At 37.0% G+C, this 22,114-nt stretch overlaps 1 protein-coding gene and 2 pseudogenes across 1 annotated transcript; 1 reads left to right on the top strand and 2 right to left on the bottom strand.

The window, feature by feature from the left end:
* Nucleotides 1-5,613: 5,613 nt before the first annotated feature.
* Nucleotides 5,614-12,991, bottom strand: LOC125198354 (annotated as a pseudogene).
* A 1,404-nt stretch (nucleotides 12,992-14,395) lies between these two features.
* On the top strand, nucleotides 14,396-16,946 carry LOC125198356 (annotated as a pseudogene).
* Nucleotides 16,947-18,035: 1,089 nt separating this feature from the next.
* LOC125198355 (vegetative cell wall protein gp1-like) lies at nucleotides 18,036-18,899 on the bottom strand. The gene has a single exon (XM_048096714.1). It carries the CDS (start codon nucleotides 18,897-18,899, stop codon nucleotides 18,036-18,038), a length of 864 nt encoding a protein of 287 aa, XP_047952671.1.
* Between the last annotated feature and the right edge of the window lie 3,215 nt (nucleotides 18,900-22,114).

Here is a 22,114-nt window from a genome sequence, read left to right as displayed (position 1 = left end):
GATCGGTTCGTCACCTCCGCCTTGCAAGTCATCGCCCTCGTTATCCCCCTCGGCTCTTCTCCACTACCACATCTCCCACTCGGTGGTGCCTCGCCCATACTCGTATCGCTGTGACTAGGTACAAACTCGCATGTAGTAGAACATTTCGCTCTAAATCCATTAATCGGTCATAACTACTCTCATGGAACTATTCAACACCCAAAAATTTTACAAAGAGGGAGAAAAAGGGAACAATAAAACCAAATGGAGTTGAAAATTCATGCCCAAAAACCCAAAACCCAAAGAACATAAAATCAATATTTACGTAGTGGAATAACTCGATCATTCCCCCTAAAGTGGTTCCCGAATCATTACAAATAAAATAAGCAAAAACCCTTTGCAAAAACCCGATGAAAAAGGGTGGTGGATAATTTCAATTGAAATTTTCAACAAAAAAAAGGGTTCATAACGAAATGAAAAAACAATGGATGACAATTAAGTGGGCTTTCGGTTGGTGAAATGAATCTAGAATAAAATTAATCAAATAATGGAAACTATTTAACCCAATATTATGGGATGGATAATCTCCCATTATATGTTTTACCCCGGAAAAAGGGGGGAAGGATTAATATTTGGTTCCTTTTTTCCCCCCCATCCTCTCCTTCACTATCAACCACAACCCGATCTCCCCCACAACAAACAAATCACGGGGGTTTTGGCAACACGGTGCTACACCAGCAAATTCGCGGGCCGACGAGACCCGGGGTTTGGGGAATGGCGAGGTGTTGTTTAATCTTCAACCAAATCGGGGGGGAAAACGGATTGGGCAGTGGGTTCTAATCAAATCGAAGCTTTAAGACATGATGGATTTGATATGGTGAAGGATTTGGGATGGGATAGGAGGTGCCGGGTGGGGGTTTTCCCCAAAATTGGAAGATCCCCTCATAATCCCCAAAAGGAAAACCAAATTTTTAAATTTTGTTAAGGGGAGAGGCCCCCTAAAAATAGGGGATTTTACTGGGGGAGGGGCGGGAACCTCCCTTTCAAGACGGTAAGATATTGCTTTTTCAACTCCAAAATATTCTTTGCAACTAAAAGGGATATTGGGAAAGTGTATTTAAAATATTTTGAAATTTAAATTTTATTTTTTAATTTTATAAAGATTTCGGGAACCCAAAAACCTTTTCTTAATCTCATATTCAACGACTTATCTCATATAAACTCAATCTTTTTATCTTGAAACCCAACATGGCCCAAATGTCAACGATCGACAAAATCAGCTACATTTTGCCCCAAAGTTTTGGGAACCATTTTTTTTCTGGGACCAAGCGCAACAATGTTATGTTGCCCCCCATTCTGCACCGAGACCGTGACAACCATAACTAGTTCCTGGGGTACTAGATTTTTCCTTTTATGATATTGGAACATGAAAAAAAGTCATTATTATGTTTGGTTCCGATTGGGGAGAAACCGACCCAAAAACCCCCCCCCTCATCTTAACAACAAAACACGTTCAACAATTTTGGGGAATTGGTGCCTCTACTGTCCCATAAAATAGGGACTTTGGGGCCTAATGTTTTAATGTGAAATCGGAGAGGAGAGAAAAAAAAATAAAAAGATTGTAATAAAAAAGGGGGTACCTTTTAAAAAAAAAGAAAAGACTTGCCAAAAGTAAAAAGGGGACTAATTTTGTGGAAACCCAAAAAGAAAAAAAAAGATATTTTTGGAATGGTGGAGTTTAAAAAAACTCTTTAGATTTTTGTCTCCTACGGGCCCCCTTTTGAGAGGAGCAAACCTGCGGGGTTTTTTTAAAAAGAGTAAAAAGGAAAAAAGGGTTTAAAGAACCCTTTAAATATGCCCAACAATTTATTTCCTATATTTGGAAAAAAATCAAGATTTTAAATTTTTTATTTCTTTTTAAAACTAAAAAAAAATACTTTTTATTAATAAAATAATAATAATATTTTTTAAGATTTTCCTAATAAATTTTAATTAAAAATATAAATAAATTTATTATACCCATTTGTTCGAAAAAAAAAAACCTCAAAAATACAGGGTTTTAAGCAAAATTGATGAAAGAGAGAAAAAAAAAAAGTAGTAAAATGAGTCTTACCTCTTTTAGAAAAAGAAATTTTCCCAAAAAATGAAAGTTTCTTTTTTTAGAGGACGAAAAAAAGAGAATACTTTTTTTGGGGAGGGAAAGAGATTATCCCCCACCCCCACTTTTACTCGGGCAAATTTTTTAAAATGGAAGTTTTTTGATAAAGTAAAGTTTTTCAATTTATATTTTGGTTTTATAAAAGAAAAAGCCCAAAAGTTGGGGGGGTAGTCCATTTCCCAAAAAATAAAACAATAAATTTTGGGTTGGGCAAAAGGCAAATGTAACTATTGATGGGCAAAAGGGGGATTTAATTATAATAAATTTTCAAACCATCATAATAATAAATATAATAATATAATTATATATAAATCATAAATGATATAATAATAAATATAAATATTATTATAGTTATTTACTAAAATTATAATTAATAAATTTTATAATTTTAAAATTGCACTAATACTTTGTTGATTAATCATTTATAAAACAACAATAATTATTATTATTATTATTATATGATTCATAATTTCAATAATTATACTATTTTTTTTAAATTGTTAATTATTATTATGATAATAATAATTATAAATAATATCACCCGTCCAAAAAAAAAAACAAAATAAATTACGGGGTTTTAAGATAATTATAAAGGAAGACGGGGGGAAAAGGGTGGAAGCAAAGGGTTTTGAGATTGTGGGGATTCACATTTAAAAGAGGATTTGTTAAATTGGTTTTAAAATATCCATTTTAAAATTTTGGACCCAAAAGGTAAACCGGCTATTTTTTTTTAAAAAGTTTAAAAATAACATAATTATTACTATTACTATTATAATTATCATTGTAATTATAGTTATTAAAATTTAAGATGATTCTTAATTTTTAATTATTTTTTATAAAATTTAATAATAATAATAATTTTTTGTATAAAATTAATTCATTCCATTAAATACATAAAATGTAAGAATCCAAAAATTTGGGGAAATAATACCAAAGAAAAGTAGTTTTAAATCCTGAAAGGTACCATTCCGTTTTTTTGGGATTCTAATTACTTTTTGTTTAAATTTAAAATCAAAACAAACAAAAAAATTTTTAAAATTTAAAAATTAAATTACTTTAAAAAACCCAAACCAAACAGACCTAAAGGATTGGGAATTGCGTAATATCCATTTTCGAAAAGGTACCCCCTTCATCCTTGAAAATTTGTTATTTATTTCGTTTTATATTCGCCCCAAAAAAATTTTCATCTTACACTTTTACCTTTTTTTATGACCTAATTTTACTAAATCATTCTCAATATTATTATTAAACAAATATATAAAAATGATTCACATGACTCACTTTAATACATTTTTAAAAAATTAGCGGAAATAGAAAATTATCGGTGAAGGAGTAAAAACCCGATCACCAAAGTACAATTGGGAGGTTTAGAAGCAATTACACAATCCATTGCATTTAGCAAAACAATGTTGTCTAATAGAGCAATTATCTTTAGGAACTTTCAAGCAATTAGGTCAAGTTATAGCATTCCCGAACCGTGGAATCAGCTACCGAGCCCTCCCAACCAGGGAGAAGAATGTATTAAAATCTAAGAAACCTATCAAACACCGCTAGTGTGTTGGTTGCTATATGACATTTCCTAGCCCTATACGAGGGGCATCAACAATGCTAACACATACGTTGATGTAGGTCTTATCCAACAGACTGAGGCATTCGTGTAAAGTGAGTCGGACTCGTGACCATAAATTATATCAAATACATTGGCAATCATCTATACCATCAGAGGGAGTGAATACCTTGAACCACTTCTAACGTGGATTATCACAACGTTCGCCTACCGGAGAGGGCTCAATGAAGAGGGTAGTATGGAGATGATCACACCTCAGTTGACCTCATGCACTAGATTCATACTGCCAAAACTATAAAACCAAAATGGATAAGCTAAGTTGTCATGTCTTTACGTTAGATAATTGTTTAACGTTAGTTTAGTACGTATGAAACTGAATAACGTTTTAGTACTACCGTAACTAGAAAAATGTGGTCTAAAAGAAATGGTTACAGGTATTATGCAAGATATACTCAATTATATTCTATGTAAAAAATCATTGGATGAATCTAATGCATACTTGATAAGAACAGTTTCAAGTGGAAAATTTGAAGTTAATTACAAGAAATTAGAGACTGTGCATCGGCGATAAATGTTTCCGATCCGGGTCAGAATTAGGCTTAGTTGTGCGCCTTCTTAGAACCTCTTGAAAATTCATGTCGCTCGGATTTTGAGTATCCAATTAGAATCGTGAAAATAAAAGCTAGAAGTGGAGCATTTTATTCCAAGACGTGATTTTATACAATACTCTCCTCCGTTCAGCTGTAGTCATTTCATTTTTTGTTTTGAAAAATGATAATAAATAGTTAAGTAGAGAAAAAGTAAAGTAAGTGAGAGAATAATGTAGATAAGACTCTTATCTACCTTATGATGTCACTGACTTTACTATCTCTTCAATTTAACTATTTATTATCATTTTTACAAAAAGCTAGTGAAAATGAAATGACTCAACTTACCTGAACGTAGTTGACAGAATAAAGTAAGAGAAAAAAATTGAAAGAGTGATGTTTCTATTTTTTAGAAATGTGTCATTAGAGCGGGACATCTCAAAAGGAAAATAGTTCACTTATATGAGACATAATAGAATGTGATCAAAATGAAAACTCTAAACATCAGACAAACTCAAAACTATGATCGACCATTGAAAAATGTCACAGATCACAAAAAAGCATCAACGTGGAAATGTCAACAAAGTGCTCATTCGGTTCAAGATAACTTTTATCTTTCCATTCACATTTTCAACCAAATTTTAGCTAACAATTGTAGATTTGCCTAGTTTCTACCATTTGAATGAACTCCTTTTCCCCTAATCTCATGACTAACCATCTCACCTCACCTAATTTGTGCATCTCCCTCTCCTCATTATTCTCCTCTCCACCTTACTCTACAACCATGCATAAAACTAATTTAATCCTAGCCAAGGTCTATTATAGTGTATCTTACATCGCATCTCAAGACAATTTTGTTTCATGAACCGAAAAGTCATAAAATTTCAATGCATAATGATTGATGTTATATTGATATTGTGTTGATCTTGTGTTGACATTAAAATCTTAAAATTTTACATGTGTTGATATTGTATTGAAACATATGTTGAAGTTGTATTGAGAAGTTTTGAGTGTACAATATATAAGTTTGCATTTTATCACTTCCCGATATAATAAGTATATATTTTAAGTAAACTTTCCCACGTCCAAATCGTTCAAAGGTAGATTTATGAAATAAAAAATTATAAGGAACAAGATGGGTGATGGTTTCAATAATAACTGTTATTTTTCCAGCATATATTTTCAAGCATATAGTAGCATCTTATCAAAATATGAAACGTTGCATCACATTGTCTTACAACAGAAAATATAATTAAATATTTCGAGAATCCCACTAATCTGTCCCTCTCAGATAAAAAAACGATTTATTCAAAATGGCTGAATGTAACTGATAGAGGAAAAATATCTGCATTAAGTTGGAATTCAAGACCTACCAAAAACCATAGAAAGTCAGGCAAACATTGATAGAGAAAATGTTTGTGTGAGGATCATTAATCAAAACAGACCAATATATATGTTTTACGAATATTTCTAGTACTTCAAAAAATACAAGGCAGGCCATCGCAGATGTAGTGCTCAAGCTTTGATCAGTGCTACCATGCAATTTCACTATCATTATGTTCTAATAAGTGCTACCTTCTTTATTGTGCAGGTATCGCCTCCGACTCTGCACCTGTATGAGATAAATAATAGCAAGTAGCGTATCTCACATCAAGATTATCGCAGTCCAAGGAATTACAAACCGTCTAGGCCGAATAGATTAAGTGGCTCAGATGGAGGAGATTGAAGTGGCTGGTCGGGTTTACCTTGGTCAGGAAGGGGAGATTCGGATGGTTGATATGGTTCCTCGGTTTCACTTTCAAGAGGCTCGAGCTTTAGTGGCGTTTGTAATTGATCACGAGGAGGCAGCTCAAGTGGTTGGTACTTGGGTTTGTTTTTCTCCAGCATAAGGTAAGTGGTGTAATACCAAAACAGTAGTATTCTACTTTGAGCAACCACTGTCTCTCTAATCGTACTGCCTCCAAAGGAAAGTCGATCCAGGGCCTGCAGAAGAGAGTTTAAAACCGGGGAAGTTCAGGTTGAATTGGTAATGATGGAGAAAAACATAAGATGTCATTAACTGCATCTCACGACGGGTAGTATGCAAATCAAAGTGTGGTTAAACGGGGAACTTAGAGAAGTAGAACAAGCATCCAAGTTTAGGTAGAAAAACAAAATTAGAAGAAATCTAGAACCACAACATTATGCTAGAGAGTGAGGCAGACTAGGCAGCTCAGCACACCAAGCAAGAGAAAGCCAACCACAGAAGACACCACATGAATATATTCAGCTCATATCAAGCATTTTATTCATCAACAAAAGGCAAGAATACAATGTTAAACATAATGCTTTACTCACTTGATCACCAGTCTGAATGTCAAAAGAGTTCTGATGGTCAAACTGAAGCCCACTGAATTCGTTAATGCAAAGCCCTTGAAATGCCCTGAACATAAAATAACCATGCTTAAATATTAGTATCATCCTTCGGAAGGGCAGAGCTAAATTTACTAATGGGGCTACCATCTGATGAGGGAAACACGAGGAATCCAGCGGAAGATGATTGGCGTGTTCTCTGCATTGACATAGTAGCCTCCAAATACAATGAAAACAGTCATAAAAGATGGTCCTACTGCCAGAGCTGCTTCAGTGGTTGGAACCATAGCACCAACAGTTAGGCCCATCGCAGATGCAAAAGGATTCCATGGTTATTATTCCACAGAACTTCCCAAATCTAGAAAGCAACATTCCTTAGTACAAGGCTTGCACACAAAACAAATTGAAAATGCTTGCATTCTGAAATATTCTTAAGACCGGAACCTTGCTAGACTAAAGATAACCTCCCCTGATATGCATAGTGATGCTTATAACAATTTACAATGTGGGTACATAATATCCAAGGGTCCATCATGTTTGGCATTATTCTAGTTCCAGTAGTTTTAAGATAGAAGTGTTAAATCACTAAGTACTGAAATCCTAAGTTTTAAGACCATTATCCCAGAGATGAGTAACTACCAACTGAGCATTACCTCCGCTTTATCCGTATCAATAACTCACCTTGACATGGTTGGATGAAGACGAGTCATGGGGTACAAAACAGTACCAAAGAGCAATGGGAATGCTGCTCCAACAGGGACCTCAGCTAATAGTTTTGACAGTAAATATGGCCCTAATGAATAGGACCCTTTCGATCTTTCTCTATCAACAATTGCACGTTCCTTAGGAAATACACCTACTGTCTTTGTCAGTGCAGCCATTGCAGTGTTTATAGCTGCAACCTGAACAAGACAATCCAAGAAATAAAGGCATGACATGAGAAATCTGATATCATATATATTTGAAATTTACATCATAGATATTAAGTATGGACAAATATCTGTAGTAATTTACTCAGAAGTATATGAATCCTGATTGACAATCTATGTCAAATAAATATTCTAGAATTTGGATTGACATTCTACAACTGGTTTTATAAAAACATCAACTGAATATTTATGTTGTGCTAGCATAAACAATGCACAATATATGTAAGCACATTGCTAAACCCTGCCACGCATGACTTCTGTGAAATGACTAGCAAACTATGTAAACGAATATAATCATCAACCCCTTCTAAATATTAATCAAACTGGTGAAGAAACAAATATGCGGTTCAAATATCAAGACCTGGTCAGCATCCCCTGGTTTATATAAAACTTATTTTAGCCAAATAACTATAACATGATCAGCATTCAGTGCCCAATTTTGAACGACCATGATCCACCTGTGATATGGTACAAATATACGATGGACATACGTCAGATGTCAGGGTGAATCTCACAGTAATCAAAAAAATATGAAAAGTTGTTAGGTCAAAAGCAGTTGGCCTATCCATCATAAGTTAATATCGCCAACAAGAGTATTCAGTGCATGCATGCCTACTCGTGTGTGGACATTTAGAACAAGCGAGTGAGCGGGAGAGACAATTGACCTTTATTCAATTCGCCTGCAACATATGAGTAACATAACATTGGCAGTAAAGAAACAAACTACTAAACTTACCTGAAGCAATCCCATTCTATCTTGTATTGATGTCTGTGACTTCCCATCCTCCAAAAGACAGAACCAAATATGATAGCCGATGCTATTGACATCCTTGAACGAACTTTATTCGTGGGGCCATCACGAGACGCCTTGATATCCATAATAATTGACCAAACAGACAGGAGACTGATAAATATCTTCAAGTAAATTATGAATTTGATGCTTTACCAAAATGCTGCAAATAACAAATAAGAACTAGAACTAGGCGGATCTAATCTCCCGACTCCCATGATATCCGATTTTTGGAAGGTGCCTGTCCACGGGACTAGGATGACCCTAGAACGGCATGGGTAATGATGAAATCAACAACATTCACGACTTTGATTAATTTCTCACTAGAAAATACAGATACATGGTATAAACATAGTCTGCAGATTCCTGTTTATTGGTTTATAGACTGAACAATCTTATCACATAAACATAGCCAAAACATGGAAATTGGTTTCTACACATTTTCTTATCAGGGAACTGATATGTCTTGTTCAAGAAAGCTTCTGCTTTGCCACCATGGCAACTCACACAAAATAAGGAATACAACCCCTTTTATGAAAGGATATATATAAACCCATTTTAAATAATATCCATGTTACTGAATAGAATGACAACATGTTTACCTGCATCCATGCACGTCTGAGGAGCAAACAGAATTGCCTCCACCAACCACCTTTACTTTTGAATAACTTTCTTCCTCAAGGTTGTGGTGTCCTTAAGATCAAGCCCGGAAAGTGAAGTTGAATACAGAGTTGATGGCATCTGCTCAGTAAATACTCAATGAGACCGTCTATTCTTTCTGAGAAGCGCCCAACACTCTCAGGAGAACTATAGTCTACTGAAATGAGATCAGCCAAAATCAGCAGGATTGACATGTTCAGGGCAGATAAACCTGTCATTAATTTACGTTGTCAACAAAAAACTTCAAAAGTGATTAGCTACTTGCTAAATCTATAAGCAAATAATATATTGAACTAGATGCAATTTCACATGAGACAAACCAGCAAATCTCATGTTAGAATTCCCTCAGTCCCACAAAAGATGTCACACTTGTGGGATGGCACGAGATTTTAGGATGTTTTGTTTTGTGTATTAGGTGGAAAGAGAAAATATAATTTTTATATTATTGTGAGAAAGAACTTTTCTAAAAAATAGAAATGTGACATCTTTAGTGGGACAAGCTAAAATGGAAAGTGAGACATCTTTTTTGGGGCGGGGGGAGTACCATAATTCTCAAATAGCCAAATAGTGATGCTTCCATTTTATTTTACAGGATATTCAAATTATTTAAGAAATAATTTTACTGTCAGTGTAATGGGACCATAATCTATTAGGCCCCTAACTTATGTCAGTGTGAGGCCATAATCTATTAGACTTATTCTCCTCATAATGCATTCTATAAATAGTGAGATGAGAGGGTTGGGAAATCACCACTAAATAATGGCGCCCCAGCATCATAATTTGGCCAAGTCTCATACATGAATCATGTTCACAAGTCCGGCCAAATCAAACAAAGCACCATCTCATTAATTTCCTAAAATAAAGTTATAAATTTTCCTATATTTAGATAAAAGAATATTTTTCGGGGTTAGAGAATTTATCTATTGCATCTTCTAGTACAGAATTAAATTCGTAAGAATACTCAAATTGCATAGATTTTATTATAAAATAATCCTGCACTTGTAGTTTGTAGAGTTATGCAGTTCAGTAAAATAACACAGCCTGTAAATCAGGAAAGGATTAAGCTGAGAACTGATCAAATAGCCATTACAAGCTACTTTACCTTGTAAAAATCCAAAACACGCGATCAAGGGGTTAGAGCATAACTTATTATTTCATTGTCTTTGGGCTGATATAAAACCGGGGTGTTTTTCTTTAACAGGGGAAAACATTTTATATATGAAGACAAGTTCGAGGATAAGATGAAACTAATATGACCTATGCAAATTCAAGAATCACACTTTACTGGAAGTAGATGATTCAAGAATTATGCCCATTTCATAGACCAGTCACCATTGTAAATATTGTTTTACATTTACACCAAAGTGCTCTTAGAATGAGTTGAGATTTTTAATGAAAAAGTAGAACTTGAAAGAACAAAATAGATAAGGAATTCCATCAAAACTTTTTTCTCACAGAAAGCTAGAAAAACAAGTAGGCATCCAATCACTGTCTTTAGGATAGGATATAATAGCAGCTTGACATATCATTTTAAGTGAAGAGAAACAGAAAAACCCAAAACCCAAACTTTGAGAAGTAAGCCAGAGCTGCATCACGTGCAGGACCCGCATAGACAAGGGGAACCTTCTGTGAGCAACACAATGTCAAAACAAATTTGGCATACACCGATCCTCTGGCGGGGTATAGAACAGATTACTGATAAACCCTCCGTGGGTTTATTTTGGTTTTCCCTCACTTTCTCAGCCTGGAAGGCATCAAGTCCTGAAGAAATGATTTTTTTTAACACATAGTTTTGCACATAGTGTTCATATCACTATACTTAAAGCAAGAAATAAAAAAAATTTGGGGGGGGAAAGAGAGAAGAAAGATAAATAAAAAACAGAGATATACACAATACTGAACCCACTGGGAAAAAGGGAAAAAAAAAAAGAATCAACCAAACAACATGACTGGGGATTCAGGAGATGAAATAAGCTCAACCATGATTATAAATATTAATTTTTTTTTCTCTTTAAAAAAATTTGGGGTTTTTTGCTCCTTTCGGTTGAAATGAAAATTTTTATTTAACCAAACAAATTCTCCATGAAAACAGAAAATTTTTGGAACAAATAACCATGCCTGTGGGAGGTTCATCAGCAAAATTACAGACGGATTAGCAATTAGCTCGCATGCCAGTGACAATCTTTTTTTCCCCCCCACTGATCCCACGGACTTTTGATCCCCAACTCGTGAATCAGCACAACTGACCTTTTAGGAAAAGCACAAGGAATGCGTCAGAGGAGAATGATTAGTCCGTACTTGTATCCTACAAGGTTTAGTCCTGAGAAACTATAACTACATATACATCATATATGTACTTATGTACTCATTGTCATTATGATGGTCTAAAAGTTAGATATTCGTGAATGGTTAAATTGCACATTTGCAGATGTTGTTGGTCATTGCATTAAAAAGGTTTTGAGCAAAAAAAAAAAATTGCAGGTATTAATCAAAACCAACTACTGAAATGCTCACAAGTTCTTGTATCAAAAACACGGTTTTTTAAAGTGTTAAATTAAAATTTTAAATTTAAAAAAAAAACATGTATACAGTTAATATCTGTGAAACAAAAAATTCCCCGGGCCCGTTTTGAACAAGAGATCTTTTACATATTGATCTTGTTTCCCACTGAAGATTTTCCCGCAGCTGCAGCTCAGCAGCAAGGGAGAGTGTTTCTCGCACACAAGGGAAAAAAAGATCCTCCTGCCTAATATATAACCTGCAAATACCACCACTTCAAGTAACCAAAATGATTTCCATGTAGTCAAGGACAAGTTGGTGTTAAGAAAGACAATCGTACTTGTTTTTTTAGCTGAGTATGGTCGCCCATTAACCCCCAAAAGGGGGTATGGGGGCAATCCCACAACTACTGGCCAAAACATTAAGCAAGGTAGTCTTCCCAGATCCAGGGCCCATTATTAAGTAATCTACCAGGTTTGCCTCTCCGCTGACATTTTTCAGCAGAAACCGGGCCTAGCAACACTGATGTTTAGTTAACTAAAATAGTTATTTATCCAGTTAGTGTTGCATTGACCGGGCAGCATAAAATTAAAAAGTGAAGGCGGGAAATATCTAAGAGAACCCCAAAAATGAAAATGATTTAATGTGACGTGAAAAGTCAAGATAAGTCCTTTAAAGTAGGCTTCATGTTTTTAGTATTACTCACCTTATTTCTATAAATGCAAGGGGAAATGTCCTACGTTTTAAATTTTCCCAAAAAGATAAGAATGCAAGAGATTTTCCTGTTTTCCACATACGTACTGATGGGTTTTGACACATCAAGTTCTTCAGATTGGTAATTTTAGAATCATTATTACTCAACCAAACATTCATTCCTTCAAGAATGTAGCAGCTAAAATCACAAGTGCCAGTTTGTGCCAGTGTTATCCTATTTGTTCACTCATATAACTCCAAACCACCAGCGCTTGTTCCTTCACACAATCACATCACTCATCATAAAAATTAACCTCATGATATGCTTAATTTTATCTCACGCCTCTAATATATACTAAGAATCTAACTCAGCCACGAAGAGAACAGAAAAGGCACAAAGAACAATGCTCTGCATGTACGGATAGTGGTTCAATGGATACATAATAATAGTACAAAAATGCAAGTATATAAAACCATAACTCCACTCACTAATTTGGAGGATTTATCGGAGAGAGCATTAATTGCTCCATTTGATAGTGACCGGCGCAACTTTGAGTTCCGCTGCCGGAACCTGGCCTTCTTCCTCGTCAAGTAACACCGGTCCCGGGCCAGAGAAGAGGCGCAGTAGCGGCGCCGCTGCGGCCGCCAGCAGCTGCCCCACTCCACCACCTCCTTTCCCGCCAATTCCCAGCATGTCTCTCTAAATTCTTCGGCGTGCTATCTTCGGCTCTAATCCACTGACAGTCCTGAGCCAAGAGTTGAGCAATATGCATACGAATACGACGCCGTTTCCCTTTAACTATACCCTTCAAAACAAAAAAAAAAAAAAATACGACTGGCGTTTGTTTTGGGTAACGGTTTGGAGCCAAGTCTGCCATATCAACACGTGTCCCTTATAAAGATAAGATACGGATCCGAACCTCGGGTCCCCGATCCGACTAATTATATAGAGTATATATGTCCGTTTTTTTTCAATCCAACTTTTCATTCTCGTTATTATTCATAATTTCATCATTTATGATTGCCAATTTATATGACACTCCACTTATTATCTTTTGTATATGTAGGTGAGTGATATTTAGCAATATGCGTATGATTCAATGTTCAGAAATTTTTTAGAGCTTTTGATATTTTTCATAATATTATCATATAAAAGTCATTTATAATTGAACTTTTTTAAATATTGCAAATTTGATAAACCAATTTTTGTTGTTAATTAAGAAGGATTCATATCTTTTTTTTTGAAAAAATCAATATTTTATCTCTTTATTTCTTTTATTTTTTCTATTGAATATTTTAAATTTTTCATATCGACAATTAATCTTTCAATTTGAATTACAACACATGTCCAACCAAAAGCCATACTATTATGGGCCCGGTGAAATATTATATTAATATAACTAATTTTTATCTTTTTTGTTAGATTTAAAAAAATGTTAATTTTATGTTAAGATCTCGATTAACCCATTATGCTAGTTCAAACCCCAACTTTCGTTATGATTGAAAAGTTTATAAAAAAATTTAAATCCCAACCCAAGGTTTAGCCTTGCCCTAATTAACCCACGATCCGTTTAAAAATTCCCCAAAAATTGAAAAACCAGTCCAATTGACATCCCTAAGCATTATCATAATTTCACAGCCATGTCTAGAAGAAGTCTTCGTCGTGTTTACATATCAGAATAGTCATCTAGTTTGTTAAATAAATAGTCATAGACGTAATGCAATTGCTCTGAAATTACATGATTAATTCATTATTTCCTCCAAAATTCCATTTCCCAAACAATCCTTAATTTTTTACGGGGTATATAAAGTTTTAAAAAAAATAATTAAATCATCGAAATATCATCAAAATATCAAAAAAGGAAAAAAAAAAAAGTAAATATAGAGCAGTTTTTTTTCTTACCTAGCTCTAAATCTAGCACCTCTTGCATTAAAACCCCAAAACCCAAAAAAAATTCCCACAATAGACCCAAGACTCTGGGTAAAAAAACCCAAAAATTGCCCCCTTTTGATCCGGCACCGGTTTCTGATACTTTATTTAAAAATCATAGAATCCCCTTTTAAAAATTTGGGAAACTTGTACTCATTTTAGCATTCTTTGTAGTTTATCCTTGATTTGGAATTTGGTCTGTTTTAACAAATTTATTCGCTTTCCTCTCTTCAATTAAATTCCAATTTGAAATGGAGCTGAAAAAATGGCTATACACCCTGTTTTTGGGGGCATTTATCACATTTCTGATATTCTCGTCGTTTATTTCGGGATTTGGTTCTTCCTATTACTATGCTTTCCCTCCAAGCAAGCAATTTTCTTCGACCGTCGATCACGGGCCGGGCCGCCCGCCGTCGTTCGCCTTCTACATTTCGGGCAAGCGCGGCGATGGGGATCGGTTGTACCGCCTGTTTTGGCGGTGTACCACCCGAGGAATAGGTATTTGCTGCATATTTCGGCCGATGGGAGCGATGAAGAGAGGGTTAGGCTCGGGGGAAAAGGTGAAGTCCTTCCCGGCGGTTCGGGCCTTCGGGAACGTGGATGTGATCGGAAAGCCCGATCCGAACACCTACATGGGGTCCACCAATCTCGCGGCTATTTTGAGACGGTTGCGATTTTACTGAAGGTGGATGAAGGTTGGGATTGGTTTATCTCTCTCAGCGCCACGGATTATCCCCAAATTACGCAAGATGGTAGGTATTCTATTTTGTTGTTTTTGAATTCTCTTTTCTCTGTTAACTTTTAGATGGAATTGAATTGTTTGTGGCAGTTAGGGATTAGGATTTGAGCCTTTGTGCTATTGCTAAATGCCCAAGGATATAAGCATGTGAATTTGAAAGACTCAATCTTAGGGGAAATTTAAACTTAATCACAATTATCAGTTGCGAGAAGATATCCTTTATTGGTTACTGTTGTTGATATAAATTGATTGCTATATCTGAATTGATTTTTGATGTTTTGGCTCAGGCCATCTCGTTGTGTTGATATTTCCTAATATAAATGGCATTTTTCTTTTATGAGCCATTTTTTACTATGAATGGCTGAAATTTTTGAATTGCTTAGTTTCTATATCTGGAAATTGGCTCCAACTGTTAGATATCCAATTACATTTCCCTTCTTTAGTAGATCCTAAATTGCAGTTACTGCTGGATGACTATTATGTAATGAGAACATAAATTAACTTATTTACGGTGATTTTTTGTCAAAGCTGTATTACTTCTCACAGAAAGTTGCAAAGTCAACCTACTGGTTAGTTGAATTGATCTCATGTCACTCCTATTTCTGGGACATGCTTCTCTTGACATGGACAGATGCAACCTGTTTCTCATTTAGTGACTGGTCATTTGTTTGTGTAGCTTAACCCAAAGAGGGCTTCTCATTTTCACTTTACTGTTAGACTTTTAGTTGAAGATATGGTTTTCTGCCACAAACAAAGATATGGTATAACTGTCTGAAAAGTCTGTTAGCTTGTCAGTGGGGTTGCATATATTTTTCCATCTCTATCTATAGTATGAAAGCTGAATCCCATTTGAGTACTTTTAATACATGACAAAAGTTTCTTGGCAAAACTTCTGTTTTACTTTTTAAAGAGAAGACTTTTCAAGTCTTTCACTAATCATTATGCCATCTACACATACACAAACCCTATGAAGCTTGCATCACTTATTGGATATAAAGGATGCAGAGATGATGACACATTTCTTAAATCTATGTGAACCGTTAAGCTTGGAAAAAAGCAACAGTTTCACTTAAGAAGAAATGTCCCCCATTTTCTTTCAATGATAATAGTTAATTTCATGAACTTTTGTCTTACTTGTGTGGTTGTGTTTTTGATTCATCTTCTTTGCTACTTTGAATTTCAGACTTGTCTCATGTGTTCTCGTCAATTTGGAGGGGTCTGAATTTCATAGATCACACTAGGGAAATGGGGGTGGAAAGATATGCAAATCCTTACCTCTTATTATCTTTTAATTTTACCGGCAAATCCTAAATGCCTTCACTTATATTTCTCTTGTCAATGACATTACAGAAGCCAAAAATTCAGCCCATTGTAGTAGATCCAGTATTTATTTAGCAAGGAAAACACAAATCTTTCATGCTACTCAAAAGCGATCATTGCCTGATGCTTTCACGGTTTTTACAGGTAAATTTGATTTGCTGTTATGGTACATTATATGGATTTTTATGATCTAAACTAGTTGCCTAGTCCTAATGATTCCTTATTGTATTTCTAGGTTCCCCATGGGTCGTATAAGTCGTCCCTTCCTTGAATTTTGTGCGTTTGGTGGGATAATCTCCCACGAACTCTTCTAATGTACTTCACCAACGTCGTTCTGCCCGAAGAAGTCTTTTTCCACACTGTTATTTGTAATTCACCAGAGTTTAGTAACACAACCGTGAATGCTGACTTGAGATTTTTTATCTGGGATGACCCGCCAAGATGGAGCCTCATGTCCTCAGCAGCTCAGATTATGAGGAGATGGTCAAAAGCGAGCTGCTTTTGCAAGGCAGTTTGAGAAAGATTCAGTGTGCTCGACATGATCGATAGGAACATCCTGAAACGGAATCCAACCGTCCACACCAGGCGCATGGTGTAGGGGTCGGAGGAGCTGGTGGATGGATCCATGCTCACAGTGGGGGACGTGGACGCGTGAAGCCGGGCCCTCAAGCGAACAAGTTTGGCACTCCATTGACAAACTCCTTGATGGTTGGAATGAGAGGTCGGACATGTGCGTGAAATGAGAGTTTGTGGGGAAGAAGGTTTGAACATTGTTTTTGAGGTTGGGGAATGCATTCTTTGGTGGCTTATGTGAGGGTTTGAAAGCTGGAAGGAGGCGTGGCAGCCATTGGTGTGGCGGAGGAAGAGAATTCTCTGTACAGACTCTCACTGAATAGTCTTCCAAGTATACCAAGAAAGCCCCTCTCAACCGTGCACCCTTTTGCGAAATGCAGCATCACTTTATTACTTGAGTTGCTTCATGTTTCGTTGTATCCTTGGAAATATGTTGTAAAAACTTGATCACCTTAATATAAATGGAGAACTCATTTCTTCACTTCATGTCTATATCTATATATGTATGTGATTGCTACGGCTTGAGATTTTTCTGAGCAACTGCCTTAAAACTTAAAAAGTGTTTTCATTTTGTCATCGAGTCATTTTGTCACCACTTCTCTCACTTCTAGCTGGACAATTGCTAATGAAAAATGGAGACAGGTGCCATCACCAATTTGAGATGTGTCGTTCAAAAGTAAACTACTCGTATATACAAGCAAAAGAAATAAAAATTGGTATACTTTTTGAGTAGTACTAGAGTTAGTAGATTTGATGGCATTCAATAGACACGAGTGCGAAATATTAGCGTCCTATTCAAAGATTCACATTTTACTCCAAAATTTAAAGAGGGAAACCGGACAGAAGCTGAGGAAATCCCATTTTGTTAGTTGATTGATTTCATAGGTTGTACACCTCTTTTTTGCCCTACACTAATTTAACTCTAAGATGAGGCTTTGCCAAAAAATCTTGATTCTTGAAACCAATATCTCATGTAATAAGCATTTGAATACACAACAAATGCAAATATCATAACATCTCAAGAATGGCTATTCAAGAAAATAGTAAGTAAAAGTGAAAATTGACATCTTTGTTAGCTCAGGTTTCTTGCCCCGGAAACCCTCCCCCAACTCTTCCTCCTCGGCGTCAAGCTCCGGCAGCGCAATCACCCCACTGATCCCATGAATCACCAGCCTCCCACTCTCATACATACCCGGGAAACGAAATCCGAACCCCATTAACCGTCAGCATCTCATCATCCTTCCCATCCTTGCTCACATTCAAAGCATACCCTTCACATTCAAGATCGGCGCCGTGCTCCCACCCGGACCCTCGGGGGTCGAGCCACCGCCTTGCAAGGCGCCACGTGCCTCGCCAGCAGCGACGAGGTACTCAGAAAATCCCCGGGAAAACTCCACCAGCTCCTGATCCGGCGGCGCGAACAGAGTCCAGTCATCCCGCCGCGGTCGTCGAGGAAGCCGAGGAGCTGGAGCTCGAGGAAGGAGGCCATGATGGATCGGCCCTGGCCTTGAGCACTCCAGCAGCGTCGCGGAATCGGGAGAGGGCCTCGAGCTTTGTGCAGCGGAGGAATTGAGGCCTCGGGTTGAAGCGAGCCGGGATGGAGAGGGGAGGGTGAAATTGGGGTCGAAGAAGGAGTCGATGGCGTAGACGAGGAGGAAGCCGTCGTCAAGGAGGGGGAGGGAGGAGACGGGGACATTGTTGATGGAGATCTTGTGGGATTGGATGGAGGTGACGATGAGGTGTTTGGAGGGGAGAGGGAGGGATTGGGGGGGAGAAGGGGAAGGAGAGGGAGGGCGGAGGGGAGAGGGAGACGGGGGAGAAGTGGAGGAGGAGGTGGGGAGAGAGGCTGGCCGTAGGAGGCGAAGGAGGTGTCGGGAGGGGGAGAAGATGGTGAGGGGTGTGGCGGCGGAGGAGGAGGGGGAGGCGTTGGGTGATGGCTTGGAGGGTGAGTGACATGGCGATGTAGCCGGAGTTGGCCAGGGTCTCTGCCGCGTCGGACAGGGAAGAAGTGGTGGACGGCGGCGGCGGGGGGGAGGAAGGAGTGGGGACGGAATGGTTGGGTGGCGGTGGAGAGGGATGGAGAAGAGGAGGAGTGGAAGAAGGACTAGTTTTAGAGATGCCATGGTTCTGTGATGTTGCAATTAACTGCTTTCATATTTTGAGTATAACGCTCGATTTGGCGGGGGGGACACGTGGGATGCTTCTATTGGGCTTTATATAACTGAAAGTTGTTTGCATTTTCTTGATATTAGTGCTATTCATTTTATTTTTGATGAGCGCAGTAGATAATTTGCGAAATATTTATACATTAAATATTAGAGAAAATATATTTTTATAAAATAACATGGGAGAGAACTTTTGCAAAAAAGTATGATTTTTTATAAGATAGGTTAAAAAAGTGTACTTTTATTTTGGGGGCAAATAATATTGAGGTCAAATATGTATTAGGGAGGGGAAAAAATATTGAAATCAATTTTGGTATTTTGTAATTTCAGTTTGGAAGATATCTTACTGAAAAATTTCAAAAAAAATATAGGATGATGGTTTAAGGGTTTTATCGATGCACCCACCATGTGAATAATCTCTTTAGTGAATGGGCCCGACCTGAGAGCTATGGCTCAACATGTCCCATTTACAATTTAGATGTGCTTGGTACGTGAAATAAACAATGGACAAGTTACAATGGAATTGGGTTTATTTTTTTTAAAAATTTTAGTTAATTTCTGCAATCTGAAATAAATGGCCATACTTACGTTGAGTCTAAGAATTATTTGAAGAGGTACTTTTTAAAAAAGAGGCATTGGTTCTCTTTTAAAAAATTTAAATTTAAATTTCTGTACCATATTCGAGCCCATTATCATTATTACATAAGCTTTAATGTTGGAATTAGTGTAGGTTTGATGCTTTAATAATTTATATAAAAAAATAAGGTCTTTTTCAAAATTATTCCTTAAACAATTATTTTGCAGATAAGAAGAGCCTTCATTTTTTTGAGAATGAGTTGTTCATGTATTTGTTCAATATTTGTGCTTTCAACAGTTAAGAAATATTTTGAGACAACCGTCATTATAGGGAATACTACACATATCACACCTTATTTTAGCAAATTAGAAAAGCTCACCTTAAGGTTATGAATTATGATATATTCTTAATAAAATATTGATACATTCACACAACCATTATTCGCAATTATTTATAAATGCAAATATAATATATACATGCCATCTAAATTGAGCTAAAACCCATAATTTTCTATAACCAGAGTAAATATATGCTTATGCTTCAAAGGTTTAAAACCAAATTTTACTGATATATAAGACTGCGAAATTTGTAAATTTAAAGTGAATTTAGTCATTTAGTAGTAGTACTATTTGTTATTATGATCCTGGCCTTATTTAGATCTTGCTATCATAAAGTAACCGCCATTTTCAGGATTGTAGAGACGGGGAGATTATGTTGAGACTTGGAGAGCATCCACAATAGTGGACTAGCGCCCCCCCTAGCCCCCGGCCCAGCGGCTCGGCGTAGCGTTAGTCCACTATTCCGTTGGGCGAACGGGACGGACGAGCATCCGACGGACGAGAGGCCGGCACGTACATCGAGGTTAGCTGATGGGCCCAACGCCCGAAATTCATTTTTTTTATTTCAACTTTATATATACAGCTCGTTGCACTTCATTTCATTCGCATCACTTGTGTTAACGAGATCTTTTCCTTTTCCTCCTCTCTCATTATCCGAGAAAAAATGGCTCTGATGGTGATGATGATCCAATGCAACGAAAGGACGATGAGTTGTGGAACCGGACTTTTGCGGAGATAGATCGGTGGTGCAATAGCACGTGCAACAACGAATGCGCCGGCGGTCCTCGCCCCATCCAACATCGACGCATCGCCGGACCACTTCGGTGCACCAACGATTGTTTTACAACTACTTCGCTTTGGGGCCGCGTTTTGGAGATTCGTTTTCCGTCGGCATTTTAGAATGTGGCCGACCGCTCTTTTGCATATCATGTCGATGTTAGAGGTTCGTATATGTATTTCCATTTCGAGAGGGTTGAGCGGGACCTTGGGCCCATCGCCGATTGAAGTCACCGCCCCAATAGGCGTTTCCTATGGAGGCGCGACCGAAATGTTCGACGAGTACCTTCACATCGGAGAAACGACTCCCGAAATGCCCGATGAATTTTGTCGAGGTTCAAAGAGCGGTAGAAATGTTCTTGTGTGTATGTAATAATATTCGACTTTCGATCGCAGAATCCGCTAGATCACGGGTCTAGGGAAATCGAGAACCTTGAAACCCTCTCGTTGGGCACACAATCTTTTCATGCTTTTCAAACCCTCAACCCACTGTACTTAAACGAACTAGTATATGAAGGTCGATCGAATCCCCTGAGAGAGGCGTAGTAAACAGCGAGAACTTGGAAATTGTTTTGTCGCCGCCATGCATTTTGGGTTGAGACTTAACTACTAGGACGAGAATTGTAAATAATCTATTCTAACAGCCCAGACCTAGGCAAATATAACGAAGACATGATGAAAAAATAAGATAAACGAGACAACACTCCAAATGATAACATATTACTACCTAATAAACAACTTTTCCTAAAAAAGCCTGACAACAGGAAAAGACAGTCGGACCATTTCCCAAATAGAAAGGTACGAATGAAAAGCCCCAAAATAACTAACTAAAGCCAACTAACAACTAGCTTCATCTTCTCTAACGATCCTTGATCACAAAATGCAGAAAAACAGAAACTTATAACACCTAAGCGGGAAGCCGAATTAAACCATTAAACTACGAGAATACTAAGATTGAGATCTACATTAAGACGGGAAAAAAAACAAACTAAACATCAAATCCATGCGAAATGAAAGATCCAAAAAATTGGGCGCTCACGCTCCGGGTCAAACCACCCCCATACCACGGGAAATTTTCCCTCTCCGTCACACGATTAAAACCCGTTCAAACGATCAACTACATCTCCACACAATTCAACTATAAAACTGATCAATCGCAAAAAATCCAAAGAAAATAAAAAAACAAAAATAACATGAAACAAATTATAAAAACAACTTCCATATTCAAAGGGATTAAAAATTTAACAAAATAAGGGAGTTTAATCAAGGCTCGGGGAAAATTTAACGAAAACAAAACGAAATAAATTGACTTCACCCCGAGGGGACGGTTTAAAAACGATTCTCAACCCCGTAAAAAACCCCCCCAAAGATCCCCCGGGGTGTGAGTGTGAGAAAACGAAAAAGAGCTAAAGGATGATGATGACCCCCTTTATGTATTTCTCTTATTTACAAGGTTAGCCGATCCCTTCCTTTTTTTTCCC

Source organism: Salvia hispanica, unplaced genomic scaffold (assembly GCF_023119035.1).
Source record: "Salvia hispanica cultivar TCC Black 2014 unplaced genomic scaffold, UniMelb_Shisp_WGS_1.0 HiC_scaffold_1387, whole genome shotgun sequence".
In the NCBI taxonomy this organism is placed as follows: domain Eukaryota; kingdom Viridiplantae; phylum Streptophyta; class Magnoliopsida; order Lamiales; family Lamiaceae; genus Salvia; species Salvia hispanica.
This window is presented reverse-complemented; position numbering and strand designations above follow the sequence as displayed.